Source organism: Tachyglossus aculeatus, chromosome 1 (genome assembly GCF_015852505.1).
Source record: "Tachyglossus aculeatus isolate mTacAcu1 chromosome 1, mTacAcu1.pri, whole genome shotgun sequence".
Classification (NCBI taxonomy): Eukaryota; Metazoa; Chordata; class Mammalia; order Monotremata; family Tachyglossidae; genus Tachyglossus; species Tachyglossus aculeatus.
The window spans coordinates 156,246,870-156,268,884 of NC_052066.1; the positions used below are offsets into that span (position 1 = coordinate 156,246,870).

At 45.1% G+C, this 22,015-nt stretch overlaps 1 protein-coding gene across 1 annotated transcript in view; it reads left to right on the forward strand.

Moving 5' to 3' along the window:
- Positions 1–22,015, forward strand: part of ITPK1 (inositol-tetrakisphosphate 1-kinase) — a 277,367-nt gene that overhangs the window by 143,636 nt on the left and 111,716 nt on the right. The window contains exon 5 of the mRNA XM_038748822.1: positions 20,018–20,135. Coding sequence (XP_038604750.1) covers positions 20,018–20,135 — 118 coding nt within the window. The remainder of the gene's footprint in view (positions 1–20,017; positions 20,136–22,015) is intronic.

Below are 22,015 nucleotides of genomic sequence, written 5' to 3' on the forward strand. Positions count from 1 at the left end.
CAACTTGTACTTCCCAAGTGCTTAGTGCAGTGCTCTGCACACAGTAAGCACTCAATAAATACAATTGAATGAATGAATAAATGACCTCTGATTCCCAAGCCTGGGCTCTTTCCACTGAGCCACGCTGCTTCTCTTTGTACAATACTCTGCACACAGTAAGCGCTCAATAAATGTGATTGATCGATCAAACACCATTCATTTTAACCTACCCTGACATGTCCATTCTTAGTTATAAAAATGCTCCTGCTTCAGATTCTAAATTGAATATCATTGTAATCATCATCAAAAATGACTCAAGCATCTTTTGTTCATTGTCCAAAATGGAGGTTTTCAAGGAAAAATTCAATTACAGATAGTCCCTAGACTGTAAGCTCGTTGTGGGCAGGGATTGTATCTACCACTTCTTTTGAATTGTATTTTCCCAAGTGCTTAGTACAGATTCTGCACACAGTAAGTGCTCAATAAATAATAATAATAATAATGATGATGGCATTTATTAAGTGCTTGCTGTGTGCAAAGCACTCTTCTAAGCACTGGGGAGGATACAAGGTAATCAGGTTGTCCCATAGGGAGCTCACAGTCTTAACCCCCATTTTACAGATGAGGTAACTGAGGCCCAGAGAAGTGAAGTGACTTGCCCAAAGTCACACAGCTGACAGTTGGTGGAGTCGGGATTTGAACCCATGACCTCTGACTCCAAAGCCCGTGCTCTTTCCACTGAGCCACACTGTTTCTCTGATGATGATAGTCCTAGCGTGTAGGGAATTAACAATCTAGTGGGGGAAAACGAACATGGAGAAATCAAACATTAAAGATAACCTGTCAACATTTAAACCAGTGCTGATTGCTCAGGGATTCCACTCAGTAATCAATTAATGGTATTTATGAGTACTAGCTGTGTGCAGAGCACAATACTAAGTGCTTGGGGGAGTACAGTACAACAAATTTAGCAGACACGTTCCCTGCCCATAATGATTTTGTAGTCTACAATTTACAACCTATACTACTTTCTCTTTCTCTCCCTCTGCCACCCATAATGCAGTAAACAATGCACCTCACCAACAGCTCTCAATGTAGCCTCATAAAGAGGATGAAGGGCAGTGTGGTTAAACAGCAGTGAAAGGGCCTTAAATTAGCAAGAGGAAAGCAATGTGTTGGCTAATCCAGACTGGATAATCCATGCTTAATCAATTAATCAGTGGTAATTATTGAGCACTTACTGTGTGCAGAGCACTGGACCAAGTGCTTGGGAGAGTACAATACAACCTAAATAATTTGAGATGATGTTCTAAAAGTCAGCTGAAAAGAAACCGAGTCTAAGGGCAACCCAGAGATTGACCTGAGCCGAGCATAGAGATAGGGATGATGCTGAGTGACAATGGGGAATCATGGGCCCCTAATTGAGGGGCCTAAATGACCTCTCCCCACCTGTCTGACCACAGAGCCTGTCTGTAGCCATCACAGCTATGTTTCAAGTTCAGGCCCACGATCTTGTCATCTGACGAAAAAGTGTTGACCAGCATCCGCAGTCTTTGGTCCTGCCCTTGCAGATCTCCCTCGTGATTCCACACCCCACCCGTCCCGCCCCAAAAGTCTCTTGGCCCAGGGAATGGGACCGCAGTCTGTGGGATTTGATACCCAAAGTGTGAGCTTGAGTCAGCTGGTTTGGTTTTGGTTTCGAAGAGTTAAGCCTAAACTCTTTAATGGCTGGGAGCAGAAAGGGCCTTAAGTGGAGTGGACAGTTGTTCACTGTCCATCAGTGAGCGATGATCAACTCTCCTGGAGTTCCCCTTAATGTTCTTGAATTTCAGGATATACTGCACTATTATCCTCAAGTCTTCTGTATAAAGCAGACACATCTGGCCCAAGATTGTAATTGGAGTGATTCATGTCGTTTTCATTGGGGAATATAAAAAGTGTGCCGTTTCAGAGGAAAGGGGCCCTGCTTATTAATGTCCAATGTCACCCACTGCCCCTGGCATGACAACTCATAGGAGCCATGAAGAAAGCCACCAGGCCTTGTGAAAGGCTCAGTGGCAAAGGGATAAATATAGCTGAGTACAATATGCCTTCTGTTGTCAGCCTGCGGCTTGGATAATGGCAATGAATTGAGCTTTTCTTAGGGCTGAGACAAGTCATATTCCAGTACCATTAACTTATTTTGTAGGTTTGTCTGTTGGCTTGTAACGGAAGCCCAGAGTACCCAATTGTCTCTGTGGCTCACTTATGAGTTATAAAACAAAATTCTGTTTTTTTTTGTTCTGGGGTTTAGTGGAAACCAAAACAACTATTCTTTGTCCTATCAGTGTACCACTGCAACTGAACTAATGCCACGTATTTTTTGCCAGGAAGTAACCCTGCCGCAAAATACTCAACTTGCTGTCAACTTCCTTGCAAAAGCAGGCCATGGTCTTGGGAACTTGGCTGCCAGGTGACGCAGCAGAATGGACAGTGGGGAGTGGGGTGGAATTCTAGCTTAGGTCCTTGCCCAAATCTAGGTGAAATGATAATAATAATTAGTAATTGTGGTATTTGTTAAGCATGTACTATGTTCCAGGCACTGAACTAAGCGCTGGGGTGGATACAAGTAAATTGGGCTGGACATAGTCTCTGTCCCACATGAGGTTCACAGTCGTAATCCCCATTTGACAGGGGAAGTAACTGAGGCACAGAGAAGTGAAGTGACTTGCCCAGTGTCACTCATCAGACAAGTGGTGGAGCTGGGATTAGAACCCAGGTCCTTCTGACTCCCAGGACTGTGCTCTGTCCACTAGGCTGTGGTGACTGTTTGCTTGGTCCAGTTGGTTCCCTTGTTAGGGATCCCTGCTCCCTCTCATTTTCCACCAGCTATGAGGAAGCAGCTCAGAGAAATCCCTCCCTTGGGTAGGCCGCTAATAGTGTCAAAGCAGAACGTTGGCCTTCATGGACCGCAGGGGACTCAGTGTTCATCAGAGTCCCAGATAGACTCTGGGCAGGACTTCGCTTTTAACTGTGATCTGGGCTGTAGGGGCAATTGATGCCTTGTTGGTGCAGTGAGATTTCCCTCCTGTTTCTCACCTCTCAGGTGACTGGGCAGAAGCCACCGCAGGCCTATTGAAGTGCCAGTAAATGTTCTTAGAAGGAATAGTTCAAGCCCACTAAAATAGGGAATTTAAATCCACTGTGGCAGGTTTGGTGAGAACCATAACTCAAGAGGCCTAATTAAATGCCAGTAAGTGTTCTTAGAAGGAATAGTTGAAACCCACTAAAGCAGGAAATTCAAATCCATTGTGGCAGGTTTGTTGAGACACCATAACCCCAGTGCTTGATTAAATTTGGGCCTTGAGATAAAGGACTGAGTTATTCTATATATAATCTCTATGTCTCTAGGCTATAAGCTCCTTGTGAGCAGGGAATGTGCCTACCAATTCTGCTGTTTTGTACTTTCCAAAAAAATGTTCAGTAAATCCCATCGATTGATAAATTGGGCATTTCATAAATATTCCTGATAATAAATAGAGAAGGACCAGATAGATCCTGGAAGGAAACCTTGTCCCCGTGTAGTCCCCTGCTCTGCAGAGGTGAGCGGTTCATTCTGGGTAGAAGAACGTTAATGATTCCCTTCCTGGTAATCAAAGGCCTGGGTGTGGGTGAACTGCTAGACTCCATCATCACATGATAGATAGCCCTGTCATCTCTGCTCAGATGCCAAATCACTAGGGTCTTAGCAAAGAAGTCAAGAAGACAAAACAACCCTTGGCTCTGCTAACACCTAAAGCTGCCTTCCCAGATCTTGGGGAGTAGCAGCTCCTGTCTGCCTGTATTGCAGAAGCACGAGTACAGTGTCAGGTTTATTAACACCCAGGGTGAAAGATGATCTGCTCCTGTTTTTGTTGTCCCTGTGCAATTGCCCCTGGATGAACTTGTATCCATAGTAATATGGAACTGAAATTCACAGGGGGAAGTGGGAGTTTCAGCTGGCAGGAATAAATGCCAATATTTATTTTTAAGAGGAACAATTCAAGCCTATTCAATTAGGAAAGAGATTTAAACTCTCAGAAAAGCAGTGTGGCTCAGTGGAAAGAGCCCGGGCTTTGGAGTCAGAGGTCATGGGTTCAAAACCCGGCTCCACCACTTATCAGCTGTGTGACTTCGGGCAAGTCACTTAACTTCTCTGGGCCTCAGTTACCTCATCTGTAAAATGGGCATGAAGACTGTGAGCCCCCTGTGGGATAACCTGATCACCTTGTTAACCTACCCAGCGCTTAGAACAGTGCTTTGCACATAGTAAGCGCTTAGTAAATGCTATCATTATTAAACTCACTGTGGCAGGTCTGTTGAGACATTTCAATTCACTATATATTCATTCATTCATTCAATCGTATTTGTTGAGTGCTTACTGCGTGCAGAGCACTGTACTAAGTGCTTGAGAAAGACAGGTTGGCAACATATAGAGACGGTCCCTACCCAACAGCGGGCTCACAGTCTAGAAGGGGGAGACAGACAACAAAACAAAACATGTGGACAGGTGTCAGGTCATCAGAATAAATAGAAATAAAGCTAGATGCACATCATTAACTAAATAAATAGGATAGTAAATACGTACAAGTAAAATAGAGTAATAAATCTGTACAAACATATATACAGGTGCTGTGGGGAGGGGAAGGAGGTAGGGCCAGGGGGATGGGGAGGAGGAGGAGAGGAAAAAGGGGGCGCAGTCTGGGAAGGCCTCCTGGAGGAGGTAAGCTCTCAATAGGGCTTTGAAGGGAGGAAGAGAGCTGTCTTGGTGGATATGCGGAGGGAGGGCATTCCAGGCCAGGGGGAGGACGTGGGCCGGGGGTCAATGGCGGGATGGGCGAGAACAAGGTACAGTGAGGAGGTTAGTGGCAGCAGAGGAGTGGAGGGAGATGGGAGGTGAGGTAAGAGGGGGCGAGGTGATGGAGAGCCTTGAAGCCAAGAGTGAGGAGTTTTTACTTGATGCATAGGTTGACTGGTAGCCACTGGAGATTTTTGAGGAGAGGAGTAACATATCCAGAGAATTTCTGCACAGAGATGATCCAGGAAACAGCATGAAGTATGAATCAGTGGAAGGGTTCATGATGCAGCCTCCCTTCTCCCTGGCCAGCGGGCAGGAGCAGCCCTGGTCCAGGGTGTCGTGGTTCATCCCAGAGTTGTGGCTGAGCTCGTGGGCCAGGGTGACTGCTGTGCCCACCGGGTGGTCAGAATGGTCCATGACGATGCCCCTGGACTGCTCCATGGTGCACATGCTGAGGAGGGGGGCCATTCCCATGGGTTTCCAGTGGTCGATTAGATGTAGGCCTTAAGATCAGGGACTAGGTTACTCTATAAATCCAGTATATCTCCCAGGATAAAGGAGACATTCCCTAAGTATTGAGGTATAAATAAAGGGCCAATCAGAACATGGGGATAGTACAGTGAGCTGTATTTTTCTTGATGGTGGAAAACTCAAAATTTCTACGGAGATGTTTGGTGAAGTCCCACATTCCCTTGGCACTTGGTTACAGGAAAAATCCAGCATTTGGGATCTTGTTTTGCATAAATGAGGCTATAATAATATTGATGGTATTTGTTAAGCGCTTACTATGTGCCAAGCACTGTTTTAAGTACTGAAATAGATACAAAGTAGTCAGTTTGTCCCACGTGGGGCTCACAGTCTTAATCCTAAGTGTAAACACGTCATCTTCTGTCTGAACACAATGTCTAGGCACACCTTGCAGCTCTGGAAACGTTTGGTATCTTGTTGGTTCAGTAGCATTTCTCGTCTCCTACCACCAAGGTGGTAATTAAACAGAATCCCTTCAGAACTGCAGTGAGGAGTTGCACTGGGTAAACAGATCAGTCAATCAAAATTTCATCAAGCACCCACCTGCAAATGCCATCATAGGGAAGCTCATCCAAAAGAAGCTTGTCGGCCCTGATCCAGACAAAAAGAGAGGGGTGGCTCTTTAGTTTCCAATTGAAAGGAGTGAAATTATCTTAAAGTGGGGAGAGGGAGAGGAAAGTCAGTCAGTCAATTTTATTTATTGAGCACTTACTGTGTGCAAAGCACTGTACTAAGTGTTTGGAAGCATACAATATAACAGACACATTCCCTGATCTTGAGCAAACAGTCTGAAGGGGTGATGGACATTAATATAAATAAATAAATTGCAAATATGTACTTAAGTGCCGTAGGCTTGGGCAGGGATTGAATAAAGAGAGTAAGTCAGGGTGACACGAAAAGGAGTGGAAGAAAAGGAAAAACGGGCTTAGTCAGGGAAGGAGTTTTGGAGGAGATGTGTCTTCAATAAGGCTTTGAAGTGGGGCCGAATAATTGTGTATTGGCTATGAAGAGGGGGGGCATTCCAGGCCAGAGGCAGGACCTGGACGAAAGGTGTGCGGCAAGATAGAAGAGATGGAGGTACAATGAGAAGGTTAGTATTAGAGGAGCAAAGTATGTGAGCTGGGTTGTAGTAGGAAAGTAGTGAGGTGAGGTAGGAGGGGGAAAAATGATTGAGTGCTTTAAAGTCAATGATGAGGAGTGTTTTTTGGATGCAGAGGTGGATGGGCAACCACGGAGGTTCTTGAGGAGTGGGGAAACATGGACTGAGTGTTTTTTTTAGAAAAGTGATCCGGGCAACAGAGTGAAGTATGGACTGGAGTGGGGAGAGACAGGAGGCAGGGAGGTCAGCAAGGAGGCTGATACAGCAATCAAGGGGGAAAAGGACAAGTGATTGGATTAACATGACAGCAGTTTGTATGGAGAGGAAAGGGCAGATTTTAGCAATATTGTGAAGGTCGAACTGACAGGATTTATTGATGGCTTGAATGAGAGAGAGAATTCAAGGATAATGCCAAGGTTACAGGCTTATCAAACAGGAAGGATGGTGGTACTGTGTACAGTTTTGGGAGAGTCAGGGAAAGGACAGGGTTTGGGTGGAAAGATAAGGGGTTCTGTTTTAGACATGTTAAGTGTGAGGTGACGGGAGGACATCCAAGTAAAGATGTCTTGAAGACAGGAGGAAATGCGGGACTGCAGAGAGGGAGAGAGATCAGGGCTGGAGGTGTAGATTTGGGTATCAGCCACATGTGGTAGTTGAAGCAATGTGAGCACACGAGTTCTCCAAGGAGTGGGTGTAAATGGAAGGGGACCCAGAACTGAACCTTGAGGGATCCCCACAGTTAGGGGTGGGAGACCGAGGAGAAGCCTGTGAAAGACTGAGAATAAGCGGCCAGAGAGGTAAGAGGAGAACCAGGAGTTAACAGTGTCAGTGAAGCCAAAGAGGGTGTCCGACAATGTCTAAAGCTGCTGAGAGGTCAAAGGGGAGTAGGATAGAGTAGAAACCATTGGATTTGGCAAGGAGATCATTTGTTATCTTTGAGAGGGCAGTTTATGTGGAGTGAGGGGGACAGAAGCCAGATTGGGAGGGGGTCAAGGAGAGAATTGGAGGAGAGAAACTTGAGACAGCGGCTATAGAGTTTGGAGAGGAATGGTAAGTGAGAAATGGGGCAATAACCGGAGGGAGCCATGGGGTCAAGTAAGGATTTTTTTAGGATGGGGAGGCACGGACATGTTTGAAAGCAGTGGGGAAGAAGTCATTGGATAACAAACAGTTGAAGGATGGCGGTCATGGTTGGGAGAATGGAGGCAAGCGTTTTCATAAAGTGAAAGGATAAGGTTGGTTGCACAGGTGGAGGGGGTGGATTTTGAGAGAAGGCAGGAAATTTCCTTGAGAGACTGCTGGGAAGGATTGGAGAGTTGAAGAAGGGGCAGGAGAAGGGAGGGACTGGAAAGGAGCAGGGGAGATTTTAGGGAGATTCATGCATTCATTCAGTCATATTTATTGAGTGCTTACTGTGTGCCAAGCCCTGTACTAAGCGCTTGGAAAGTACAGTTCAGCAATAAAGAGAGACGATCCCTGCCCACAACAGGTTTAGAGTGTAGAAGAGATCACGCCTGGTAGTTTCAATTTTCTCAATAAAGTACTTGGCCAGGATATTAGGAGCAAGACATGGGGGAGGCCAGGGGGATGGGGGTTTGAGGAGGGAGTAAAACATCTGAAATAATTGGCGAGGGCAATGGGCATGGGTGTCAATAAGGAAAGGGGAAGTCCTTCAGTTCTTCTTTGTTCATAGTCCTGGAGGGTCAAAATTCAATGGGTCTGTAACATTTGTGAGCCTAATTTCCCTATCGTTACAGTCAAATTCAGGGTCAGGGAGCATTTACATTGGGCTGCTGGGAAATGCTGACACAGTCACCTCGATTCTCCCAGTGGAAGACCCCTTGCTCCTCGTCTACCTCCAGCCAAAGGGAAATGGGGTCTTTTGAATTCTTTCTTTGGCCCTCTAGCTTTATCTCTTGCTGGTTGTCTGTTTGAATACTTGTCTTGGCAAAAGAAGGACAGTAAGAGCCAGATGTGCGAGTCATCTACACTCATTGCCTTGAATTGCTGTCCTCCAGCTTTCTTCTGGACCCCCTCCAATCTGTCTTCCATCCCCTCCACTCCACTGAAACCACCCTCCCAAAGGTCACCAATGACCTCCTTCTTGCCAAATCCAGTGGCTCCTACTCTATCCTAATCCTCCTTGATCTCTCAGCTGCCTTTGACACTGTCTACCACCCCCTTCTCCTCAACACATTATCCAACCTTGGCTTCACTGACTCCGTCCTCTCCTGGTCCTCCTCTTATCTCTCTGTCCTTCATTCTCAGTCTCCTTAGCAGGCTTCTCCTCCCCCTCCCATCCCCTAAGTGTAGGGATTCCTCAAGGGTCAGTTCTGTTTTCCTTTTATACTCACTCGCTTGGTGAGCTTATTTGCTCCCATGGCTTTAGCTATCACCTGCATGTGGATGATATCCAAATCTCTATCTCCTCCCTTGTTCTCTCTCCCTCCCTCCAGGCTTGCATCTCTCCTGCCTTCAGGGCATCTCCACCTGGATGTGCTCCCGCCACCTAAAACTCAACATGTCCAAGACTGAGTTCCTTATCTTCTTCCCTCCCAAGCCCTGTCCTCTCCCTGACTTTCCCATCACTGTGGATGGCCCTTACCATCCTTCCCGTTTCACAAGCCCGCAATCTTGGTGTCATCCTTGATTCTGCTCTCTTATTCACCCCATATATCCAATCCATCACCAAAACCTGCCGGTCTCACCTTCACAACATCGCCAAAATCCATCCATTCCTCTCCATCCAAACTGCTACCATGTTAGTACAATCAGTCATCCTATCCTGACTGAATAACTGCATCAGCATCCTTTCTGACCTCCCCACTTCAGCCTATACTTCACTCTGCTGTCCGGATTACCTTTCTACAGCAACCTTCTAGGCATGTCACCCGCCTCCTCAAAAATCTTCAGTGGTTGCCTATCAGTCACCGTATCAAGCAAAAACTTCTCACTAGTGGCTTCAGAGCTCTCCATCACCTTGCCCCCTCTTACCTCACTTCCCTTCTCTCCTTCTCCATCCCAGCCCGCACACTCCACTCCTTTAGTGCTAAACTTCTCACTGTGCCTCTTTCTCTCGTCTATCCTGCTGTCGACCCCTAGGCTACGTCCTGGCTCTGGCCTGGAATGCCCTCACTCCTCAAATTTGCCAAGCAATCACACTTCTCCCCTCAAAGCCCTACTGAAGTCTCACCTTCTCTGGGTGGCCTTCCCAGACTAAGCCACCTTTTTTCTCAGCTCCCCTTCCCCATCCCCCCAGCTTGCTCACTTTGCTTTGTCCCCCTCCCCCCTCACAGCACTTGTGTATATATGTACATATTTATAATTCTATTTATTTATATTAATGATGTGTGTACATCTAAAATTCTAGTAGTTGATATTGATGCTACTGATGCCTGTTTACTTGTTTTGATGTCTGTCTCCCCGCTTCTGGAGTGTGAGGCCACTGTGGGCAGGGATTGTCTCTGTACTAAGTGCTTAGTACAGTGCCCTGCAAACAGTAAGCGCTCAATAAATATGAATGAATGAAAAAAGGCTTTGTTGGGGGGTCGGAGAGGGTGGGATTTGACTCTGCTCTTCTCATTCTTAATGATGAAAATGTTATGTTCATGTTTTCTTTCTCTGTCTCTCTTTCTCTCTCTCTCCTTTGTTTCTCTCAAGCACTTACACCTCATTCTTCAGGAGAGTACCACCCCCACTCTCATTCACTGAACATCCAAACCACCGTGAGGCTGAGGATTTAAGGGAAATACCGTGTGAAGTGGCGAAATGAATGATACATTCTTTTCTTTCAGACACAACAACATTTTGGTTTCCATCAAAGATACGAAACAAACTACTCTGTGGGAAAAGCACAAGAACAAGTCATTGCCTCAGCCTCTGAAACCTCTCAGAAAGATTTGATCAGTGAGCGGATTGTCCTGCTATAGGGGATTTCCATCGGAAAGATGGCTGATGGTCTCAGTGCAATGGGATGTGCAGATCACTTCAGAGCTGCTCTGGAAAGCCTTCTCTTCCTTTCTGTCTTGAAATTCCCCTTGCTTCCAGTTGAGTGAGTCGCATGACCCAGAGCCTTGAGAAATCTCAGGCCCTGAGTCTGGACAGAGAACCAGCCACTCAGGACCCCTGTTCTTTGTGAATTTAGCAGATTCGGAAATGCAAAGGAAAACAACCCTTCAAGCTGAATGGTTGCCCCAGGGTGAAAAGTTTAAAGGGGTTTGGTTTTTTTTTTGTGGGGAAGACTTACTGTCTCTCCCACATTTAGTTGGAACTCTTGGAAATAGCAGAGGAAAATAAATCTGGTGAAGTCAGAATTGAGATCCCACGAACTCAAAAGTTTAAAGAGTGGGGAAGATTTGGCACATGCCTATTCAGTGACAATGAATTTGTCATTAATGATCATACTTATCCAGTGGGTGTGTGCGTCTTGTGATGTCCCCTGCTTGCAACATCTTTTTCTTAGCAAAAGATTTCAAGTGTCCAAGTTCAAGCTAGGTAAGAGCTATAAAAATTTGGATGAAGAAACTACCTTCACCATCATCAACGGTATTATTGAGTGCTTACTATGTGCAGAGCACTGTACTAAGTACTTTAGGAGAGTACAGTACAACAAAGTTGGTGGACTTAGTCCCTGCCCACAACGAACTTTCAGACTAGAGTGGGAGACAGACATTAAGATAAGTCATTTATAGTATATAATTTATATATACGTATCTAAATGCATAGATGATGCAAAAGGGAGAGGGAGCCGGGGAAAAGAGGGCATAAGCGAGGAAGGCCTCATAGATGAGATGACCTCAAACCACTTAAAATACTATAAACTAGTATTTATTCCCTTGATCCCCTTGACTCCATAGCTCATGGGCTGGTGTTTCCCATTAGAATGTACCCAAGGGGCCCTTGTACAAGAATGAAGTGGGAAGATCCCATGTGTAAAGGCTTACAGTTTGCACATGCTTAAAGCAACTGTCCAGACCCAACTATTCTCCAACAGCTTGTTTTATGATTCTTACCACTCAGTCATCATTTCTCTTCCATGTTCCTTCCCATTCATCCTTTTGAAATGTTCCTGGCCTGCACCACAGTTAATATGGGCGACATACCAAGCCGATGGAATGTGCCAAAGACCCCCAGTTAGGACAACAGCAACTGGTGTGGGTTTTAGGTAGTCCAATACTAGAGGAATTGGGGGTAAGGGTGCCTGGACCAGCAGTCAAAGCCGATTCTATCCGCAACTCTCTCTGTGAGGTCAGAGACACATCAGATTCATCATCATCATCAATCGTATTTATTGAGCGCTTACTATGTTCAGAGCACTTGGGAAGTACAAATTGGCAATATATAGAGACAGTCCCTACCCAACAGTGGGCTCACAGTCTAAAAGGGGGAATCTAAAAGATTCAGACAGGAGCAGACATCTGGAGCTATATTAGAATCCGTCGTCTCCCTTGAAGAGGATTAATTCCACTCTGCCTGTGTCCAGGATTAGGCTCTTTCAGACCACTTCCCATTTAAGGGTATGAGTGGGAAAGAGTGAGTGGGAAGGCTGGGGAAAGAGAGCTTCCAAGAAGGTCCTTCTGGCTTTGGGTTCAAGGTGAGGTGTAGCCAGTCACCATGATGAGCCATTTTTTGGTGAGGTGTAGCCAGTCACCATGATGAGCCATTTTGGGGGTGACGTTATTTCAGAGAGGAATCCTCCTGAAGCATCTGCTGTTGCTGCTTGGGAAGCCAGTGCCTGCTTTATTGCTGTTTCTTGGCAGCCTGTTCTTGTTTGCTTTTTGTCGTTGCTTAATCTTGCAGATTGTCTGCAGGGGAGAGAGTGGGAGTACCTCTGGGAAGAGAGCACTGGGAATAGGTTAATTGATGGCTGCCTTGGAGGAATACATTTTTTCTGACTGGAACTATGGGAACAGACTTTGTTACAGTGCGGGCACTGGGCTTGAAGGTGGGGAACAGGAGACTGGGCTTTAAGATGCTTTATAACCTTCTTCTGCCCGACCTTTCTGCCAGCTGGGAATGAAAATCCTGATGATCTCCTCTGAAGACTTTGTAGTGATTTCTCAGGCGATGATGGCCTACGGCTACTTCCCGGTAGTGGATAGCTGTTGTGATTTAACAATAATAATAATAATAATGGTATTTGTTAAGTTCTTACCTTGTGTCAAGCACTGTTCTAACCCTGAAGTAGATACACAGAAATCAGGTTGTCCCACCTGGGGATCACAGTCGTAATTCCATTTTACAGATGAGGTAACTGAGGCAAAGAGAAGTTAAGTAACTTGCCCAAAGTCACACAGTTGATAAGTGGCAGAGCCGGGATTAGAACCCATGGCCTCTGACTCCCAAGCCCATGCTTTTTCCACTAAGTCTTGCTGCTTCTCTACCAATCAATTTGTCAATCAATCTTGTCTTATGCTTTTGAGTAGTCTCCGACCCGTAGCGACACCATGGACACATCTCTTCTAGAACTCCCCACCTCCATCTGTAATTGTTCTGGTAGTGTATCCACAGAGTTTTCTTGGTAAAACTACAGACGTGGTTTACCATTGCCTCCTTCCACTCAGTAAACTTGAGTCTCCAGCATCAATCAATCAGTGGTACTTAATTGAGCACTTACTGTGTGCAGAGCACTGTACTAAGCTCATGGAAAAGTAATAATGATAATTGTGGCATTTATTAACTGCTTAATACGTACCAAGCACTTTACTAAGCGCTGGGGTAGATACAAGATAATGAGGTCCTACTTCAGGCCCACAGTTTAATGGGGAGGGAGAACAGGTAGTGAATCCCTGTTTTGCAGCTGAGGGGACTGAGGCCCAGGGAAATGAAGTGATCCTGGCTCCACCACTGGTCTGCTGTGTGGCCTTGGACAAATCATTTCACTTCTCTGGGCCTCAGTTACCTCATCTGTAAAATGGGGATTGAAACTGTGGGACAGGAACTGTGTCCTAACTATTTGCTTGTATCCACCCCAGTGCTAGTATGGTACTTGGCACATAGTAAGTGCTTAACAAATATCATCATCATCATCACTTGTAGCACGGCAGGTATTAGAACCCAGATTGTCTGAATCCCAGACCTGTGCTCTTTTCACTAGAGTTGGTAGGCACATTCCCTACCCACAATGAATTTACAATGTAGAGGTTTATCCAGTTTATTGATCAGTCAATCAATGGTATATATTGAACACTGACTATGTATGGAGCACCATACCAAGTGCTTGGGAGAGTACAATACAGCGGAATTACAGTTTAGAGGGAGCTTGTCCAGCCATGATCTTCTTTCTTGTCCAGGCCTTCTCTTCTGTTGAGCCAGGTGAGCTCCCTGACCCCTCTTTGGACTTAGGGCGATTGAACCCCGACATTCCCAGAAACAGCTCCCCAGACTAATTCCTAGAATGTCCATTGCTGCTCTATAAAGCCCCTCCCTTTGCTCATAGATACTTGGGCCCTGCTTGGGACTGTCCTTGGTGGAATAGAATGAAGACACCGACCTCCCCCTGCCCCCTGGCAGTTTTGTAGAGATTGTGTACAGGTGAAAACCCTTAGGCAGAAGGAAGTTCTTTTTTAAAATGTCAGGGACCACACGGATTTAATTACAACTTTTGAATTGTTTGGATGTGAACGATGACCTTCGTGGCCTTGAGCATATTCCCTGTGGCAGTTGAGCCCTTATATAGAAGTGGGGCAAAGGCAGTGGAATAAAATCTAGTCAGTCCCGATAACCCCAGGTAAAAATCAAGAGAAACCAGGCTTTCCTTTGTCAAATCCAGAGAACAGTACTTAGAAAAGTGAAGGTAGTTCTCCATGACAATGTGTTTACAGTTTGCTATAGAGACCCTCTGGTTCTTTTCTTCTGAGTGATGATAAAATACCACCCAGCTCAATCCCCATTAAGCAATTTGTTGGTAATTCTAAGAGATGTATTTAAAAATGTATGAAACCTTTGATACAATAAATGTACTGAAAAGTGGGTGGGAAGGGGAATCCACCTGGAGAGATGGGGCCCCTGTGAAAGTTCATTTTTCCTATGTTCCTCCAGTACTCTCCTGGAATGGATTGCACAATCAAATCTAGTTGAGAAGCCTTTATTTTCTGTCAAAAGCTTGCTAGGGCCTGTCTAAGATGATGTTTCTTCTTCCTTTCCTTGCATTCTTCCCTCTACATGGGCCTGTGGAACATTCTCTCCACCCTTTCCCCTTCTGCCTCTCAAAATTTAGGGTAGAATCACCCCTTAATGATGGATTTCTGCCCCTTTTGCTCATTTACAGCTAATACCAGTCTCTACCCTAATGCTCTATCTATTGCTCTTAAATATTTTTTTGTGGTATTTATTAAATGTTTACTATGCTAGGCATTGTACTAAGCCCTCGGGTAGATACAAGGTTGTCAGGTTGGACTCAGTCCCTGTCCCGCATGTGGCTCACAGTCTTAATCCCCATTTTACAGATGAGGAAATGGAGGCAAAGGGAAGTGAAGTGACTTGCCCAAGTTGCAGAGTAGACAAGTGGCAGAGCTGGGATTAAAACCCAGGTTCAGAATTGGGCTCGCTTGAACAACTTCCCTCTCCCTTAGTTATTTTGAAAACTGGGAGGAGGGACATGACTTTTATTTGTATGTAAACCATTTGAGAAATAGAATGTAGAATAAAGACTGCTCCTCAAGTCACCTCCTGCCAGAGGAAACAAGATTTTTCCCTAGGAAATGGGAATCTGGCTTGATAGTATGGCAGAAAGGGCCACTATCTGTTAGAACAGAGGCTGCCTGTTTTTCTCCCCTGTTTTAAATTCCTCTTGTAGCTGAATGCTTTCTAAAGTTTGTTGTATTGTGTTTCCCATGAAGAGGGTGACAGGGCAACGGGACAGGATTGTGAGATGGCCCAACGTCAGAGAGCTGCCGCTAATACCACCGTTTGAGAACATTACACAGGCTACTTGGGTTTGGAATTTTGAAATTGTGTTTCCTCACAGACACCATATTCTTATTCCTGCAGTCTGTTTCCATGACTGCGGATTAACTCAAAATTCAGTAGTCAGTGGTCAGTGCAGGGCAGGGAATGTGACTGCTAACTTTGTTGCATCGTACTTTCCCAAGCACGTAATATGGTGCTCTGCACTTCTAGACTGTGAGCCCATTGTTGGGTAGGGACCGTCTCTATATGTTGCCAACTTGTACTTCCCAAGCGCTTAGTACAGTGCTCCTCACACAGTAAGCACTCAATAAATACGATTGAATGAATGAATGAATGCACATAATAAATGCTTAGTACATAATATTGATTGATGGATTGATTGACCAGAATAACCATAGTAATTAAAGCATTAAAATGTGTGCCTATGGTGGCAGAAGGGCCTTTATTTGCATGGATGTGAAAGAAGAAAGAGCTGTATGATTCATGGAGGCAAGTGGGGAGATGAGATGACCTTGTAGGCTCTAGGGTGTAAGCGTGTTGTGAGCAGGAAACATGTCTACTAACTCTGTTGTATTGTACTTTCCCAAGCACGTAGTACAGTGCTCTGCACATAGTAAGGGATCAATAAATGTAATTGATTGATTGATTGACCAGCTCAGACCAACTGCTGTGGCCTTTGTTGTGCTGGAATTCCTGGTGTGGAGCTAACAGGGGCTGACGGAGATGGGAATTTTGCCCTGCTCGTGGCTAAGGCAGCAGCTTCACTTCCACTACTGTTTCCTGCTCCCTAGTGACTGTCGGATCTTCTGCCTCCACTGGCTTTCATGCTGGACCTTTCCTCCAGCCAGTGTCAGTGACCATGGCAACAATTAATAACATTTGCTGAGAGCCTAGAGTGCAGAGCACTGTCCTAAACACATGGAAGAATACAGTATAATTAGCAAATATGGTCTCTGACCTCAAGAAGCTTTCAGTCTAGCAGGGGAGGGGAACACAAAATAGTTTATTGATAGGAGGGAAAAGACAATGGAAAGATGGATATGAAGATGTAAATTGACAATAATTGTGGTATTTGCAAGCTGTAAATTGTAGACTGTCAGCTCCTCTCTAGACTACAAGCTCTTTGTGGGCAGGGAATATGTTTATTGTTGTATTTACTCTCCCAAGCGCTTAATACAGTGCTCTGCATACAGTAAGAGCTCAATAAATGAGATTGAATGAATTTGTTAAGCATTCACTAAATGCCAAGATGTGGACACAAGAAAATCGGGTTGGACACATCCCTGGCCTACATGGGTCTCACAGTCTCAATGCCCATTTTACAGATGAAGTAACAGAGAAGTGAAGTGACTTGCTTAAAGTCACACAGCATACGAGTGGCGGAGCTGGGATTAGAACCCAGGTCCTGCTGACTCCCTGGCATGTGCTCTATTCACTAGACCATGCTGCGCTGCTGCAGTTATTTCCATCAATCCATCAGTCATATTTACTGAGCACTTAACTGTGTACAAAGCACTGTAATAAGTGCTTGGGAGAGTACAGTATAACAGAGTTGGTAGATAACATTCCTTGCTCATAATGATTCACCTATCACCTCCTGTTTCTCTGTTCCACTCTGCACTAAGGATGTCTGTTTGAATGTGTCGGTCAGTTTGCGTGAGATAGTGGTGTGTATGTTTGTGTGTGTGTGTGTCTCAGTGATGTGGGGGGCTGTGTGTCTGAATGAGGGTGTGTGTGTGTGTGGTTGCAGCAGTTCTTTGTTTTGGGGGAGGGAAGTAGAGACTGTTGACCAGTCCCATTTCCCACCAAGAAGTGGCTCACCTCGCTCTTAACAAGAGTCCAAATTGGAGTTAGGGCTAAAGTCCAAGAAAGAGAAGGGGATCACATCCCCCCTCAGAGTCATTTTCATCTCATTCCAGTCATCCAGGGCCTGAAGCAAGTTGGAGGAGACTGCACTAGGTTCTTAAGATGCAGCCCAATTTATTGTAATTTATTTATATTGATGTATGTATCCACCTGTAGACTGTAAGCTCATTGTGGGCAGGGAATGTGTCTGTTTATTGTTATACTGTATTCTCCCAAGAGCTTAGTACGGTGCTGTGCACACAGTAAGCACTCAATAAATGCAGTGGATTGACTGAGTGACTGGTAACACTTGCATTTTTAGAGAGGCATGTGAAGTTTTGAAAACCACTTGCTGTGTACTCAGGATGTCCCTCAGTACAATGGTTTGCATGCAGTAGGTGCTTAATAAATATTTTTCTCTAATAACTTTAAGTCCGAGATGACCCCCGAGGTGCTGGCGTTTGTGGAGCAGGGCCAGTCATCTAGTTGTTTTTCAGTTGTCTTGCTTCCAGCTGATGTGTCCCCTGTCCAGTTGTTATATGGGACTGGATACTTTTATTTCTGTTATTTTTGGCACCCAGTTTCCGACCACCCGAACTCCTACAGCCGAGTTTTGCTGCTCTGACTTTGCACTAAACTACACGGTGACCTGATCCAGAAACTCAAAGACTTTAAAGTGGGAGGTTCATTGGAGGGTCAGAGATCCCTCAGAGAAACCCTGTAGGATTGCACAAAATGATACCCATAATGCCATCATTCATTCATTTAGTCGTATTTTTTGAGCACTTACTATGTACAGAGCACTTGTACTAAGCGCTTGGGAGAGTACAATATAACAGACACATTCCCTGCCCACAACGAGCTTACAGCCTAGAGACATGACTATAAATAAATAAATTACAGATATGTACATAACTGCTGTGGGGCTGGGAGGGAGGGAAGAATAAAGGGAGAAAGTCAGAGCAATGAAGAAGGGAGTGGGAGAAGAGGAAAAGAGGGCTTAGTCAGGGAAGACCTCTTGGAGGAGAAGAGCCATTTCAATAAGGCTTTGAAGCTGGGGGGAGAGTGATTGCCGGATTTGAGGAAGGAGGGCATTCCAGGCCTGAGGGAGGATGTGGGCGAGGGATTGGTGGTGAGAAAGACGAGAACAAGGTACAGTGAGAAGGTTAGCATTAGAGGAGCAAAGTGTGCTGGCTAAATTGTAGCAGGAGAGTAGTGAGGTGAGGTAGGAGGAGGCAAGGGGCAAGGTGATCCATTCCTGTTGTGGGCCAGCATAATGCATGTGACATCTTGGGGCATTTACTTGTCCAATATTGGAGAGGGCCAGCAGTGGCCCCTGTAGATTTGTGTGTCCTTTGTTCGCATGGTATCTCCCTGACTCAGCAGAGCAACAGTAGTCTATGAACAGGACAGTGTGCAGGCTTGCTGGTTGTGTTCTGTGTAGCTCTTCAGAGTACCACGGCTACTGATTATTCTCTTCAGTCAAGTCTTCGGTCTTTGAATTGTATCCTTCAGACCCCCTCCACCCCTGCTGAAGCCCAGACAAGAGTTTGACTAGTACTCACTTCTCTTGAAAGATACTTCATTTTCAATCTCTGGTATCCATTGAGTACTTTCTAAGTGGTAGAGACTGTACTAAGCACTCAGGAGAGTACAACAGAAGCAAGATCCACATACTCTGCCTTTTAGGAGCTCCAGTGGCTGCCCACCCACCTCCGTGTCAAACAGAAACTCCATAGCATTATCTTTAAAGCACTCGATCTGCCTTACCCCACCTATCTCTTCCTATAGCCCAGCCCGCCCACTTCGCTCTTCTAGTGTCAACTTGGTCACTGTACCCTGATCTAGTCTACTTTGCCGCTGACCCCTTTCCCAAGCCTTCCCTCTGGTCTGGAACTCCCTCCCCTTCCATATACAGCAGACTCCCAGTCTCCCCACCTTCAAAGCCATATTAAGTTCACATCTCCTCCAAGAGGTCTTCCCCGATTAAACCTTCTTTTTCCCAACTCCCTCTCCCATCTGTGTAGCCTATGTACTTTTATCTGTAACCTTCGAGAACTTGATACTAACCCCACCCTCAGCAGGACAGCACTTATGTACATATCCATAATTAATTAATTTATATTACTGTCTGTCCCCGTCTAAACCGGATCTCATTTTGGGCAGGCAGTGTGTGTCTACCAACTCTGTTGTATCACTCTCCCAAACGCTTAGTACAGTGCTCTTCACACGGAAAGTGCTCAATATATTCCATTGATTGATTATTTCGTGGGAATCAATCAATGGTCTTTATTGGTATTTCTTTGTGTAGAGCATTATACTAAGCCCTTGGGATAGAACAGTGTAATAGAATTAGTAGATATCATGTTCACTGCCCATAACAAGCTTACAGTCTATATGGGGAGACAGACATTAAGAAAAATAAATAAATAAATAATTGATAATATGTAATTGAAAATATGTACATAAGTGTGATAGGGTTGGGGGTGGGGCGCATATCAAGTAACCAAAGGCCACAGATTCAACTGCCTAGACAACGCAAATGGGAGAGTGAGCCAGGGAAAAGAGGGCTTAATTGGGGAAGGCATCTTAAAGGAGATGTTATCTTGTGTCTTAGGAAGACACAGAATATGTATTTACAAACCATAGGAATATGAGGAAGAAGAAGGATTTAGCAGTAAGTAGTACAAATGTATTAAGATGTGGTTACTTCTTTGGACTCTAAGACTATGACTTTTTTTGTGCTGGGTTCCAGATAATAATGTTGTCCTCTGTAAAAAAAAATAATAATAATAAATCTCAACAACATGTTTAAAAAGCAACTCTTCTGTCTATTTCAGGAATATATTGATGCCCACCCCGAAACCATCATTCTGGATCCCCTTCCTGCCATCAGGACCTTACTGGATCGATCCAAATCCTATGAACTTATACGAAAAATTGAGGCCTGCATGAAAGGTATGCGGACAACTCTTATCTTCTGAACAAGGAGATTTTCCTTCGCCTCCCCTCTTTATGAATATTTTCCACATAAGATTGTCTAAGGAAATACAGCTGGCTCACACTGTTGGGGTTATCTTGTGAGAAATCTGATTTTTCTTGAGCACTAATACTTTGAAACAAGATGATAAAAATTAAATGGAAGACGTCTTTCCTCTGCAGGGAACATGTTCTCAGGAAAGGAATTAATCTCTGTGTAGTCAAACAAATTTAAGTAATGAAAGCAGTAAATGGTTTTATGTGCCCGAATTCTAAGTCTTTTGATTATAGAAAAAATGTTTTTTATTCATGTTTGGCACAGAAGTAGTGTATAAAGGAGAGGTCAGAGGAATCTAGATAGTGAACATTTATAGTAGGATAATAGGATAAATTATGTAACTGGGTGAAAGGAAAACAAAGTCAGGAGGAAATCAGGATGCTTATAATCAAGCGTATTAGGACATGTTGGTAGAGTATTTTGTTCCCAGTGATTCTGAACTGTGCCTTCATAAGGCAGCCTGCTAATTCTTCGGACCTCCCTGTTTTAATTAAAGATTTAAGGGTTGTTTAATTTTGATGGCCTTGGTCAGTGTTCAAATTTGAATTGTGTCGCAGAGCTATAAGATGGAGCCTTGTCGTAGTGGCATTTTAAGTTGGGGATAAATTTCTCATTTGTTCACTGGAGGGTCTTGGCTGAACCTCTGGGCCTTCAGAGAGCTCTGGTCTTTTTTTTTTTTAAGTGGTATTTGTTAGTACAGGCACTGGACTAAGAACTAGGGGAGATGCAAGATAATCAGGATGGACACAGTTCCTTTCCCACAGAGAGCTCGCAGTCTTAAAGGCCCTAAGACTAGAGCTTGTACTGCAGCTGGGAAAAATGCACAAACGTCCCTGCTGGGATCCAGAAGGGTGTGGGTGGGCAAGCATATGAAGAGGAGCGAGTTTTGAGCAGGCTGCCTCTTAGCTGGGCAGTGGTTTGCAGCAAAACCCAAAAGGCAGTAGGGATATGGACAGGGAAGAATGGGGATATATGCAGGGGTGCGAGGGGTCACTGGGGGCTACTCTGTCCCCTCCCCCTCTCTTGCCCCTGAATATACTCCTGGCCAGCTGGGAGGCAATGGGTTGGTTTTGTATGCTCTGTGCACAATTGGGAAGAGCCCCAGATGTGAACAAGTCTGGGCACATCCTGCTTAATGCCATCTTGGGAAGAGGACTGGCTTGTGATTTTTTAAAATTTTCTTTTAATTTTTTTTAGCCTCTAATGGTTGTTTAGCACACAGAAGCTTTGGCTACCATAGATCTCAAACCTTTTCATGCCATTTTATTGAGGGATTCCTTAAATAAGTCCCTGCCCCACATTCTGCCCAACCCTTTCCTTCCCTTCCCTCCCCCCATATCTCACTGTTAGTGTCCCTCTTGGCTTCCCAGCAGATCTCCCAGGCCCGGAGGAAGGAAGTTTGTGGGGGAGGATCCAGGAGGCGGAGGTGGCCAGCTCACCCCATTCGTAGAGATGAGTGTGCCAGCCCCTACCTGGCAACTGTCCTGGGTCTCTGGCTCCAGTGGCCTTGACTCCATGGGGTCCTAGCTTCCAGTCTATGGATTTGTTGGCCTTAACAATATGAAGAGAATATCCAGAAACCTTTTTTTGTTGGCTCAAGGGATTATTGGCCCCTGTTCAAAGAGCAGAAGGTCTTGATCTTCTTCTTCCTGACAGCTGGGTCTGGGAAGACTTGCTGATTTGTTCCGTTAACTTACCCAGGCTTGCTGTGGCAGAAAGTGGGCAACAGGTTTATTCAGAGCAGAACGTGAAGTGTGACACTTCACTAGACAGTAGGTCCCAGAATGGACCAGGAACCAAT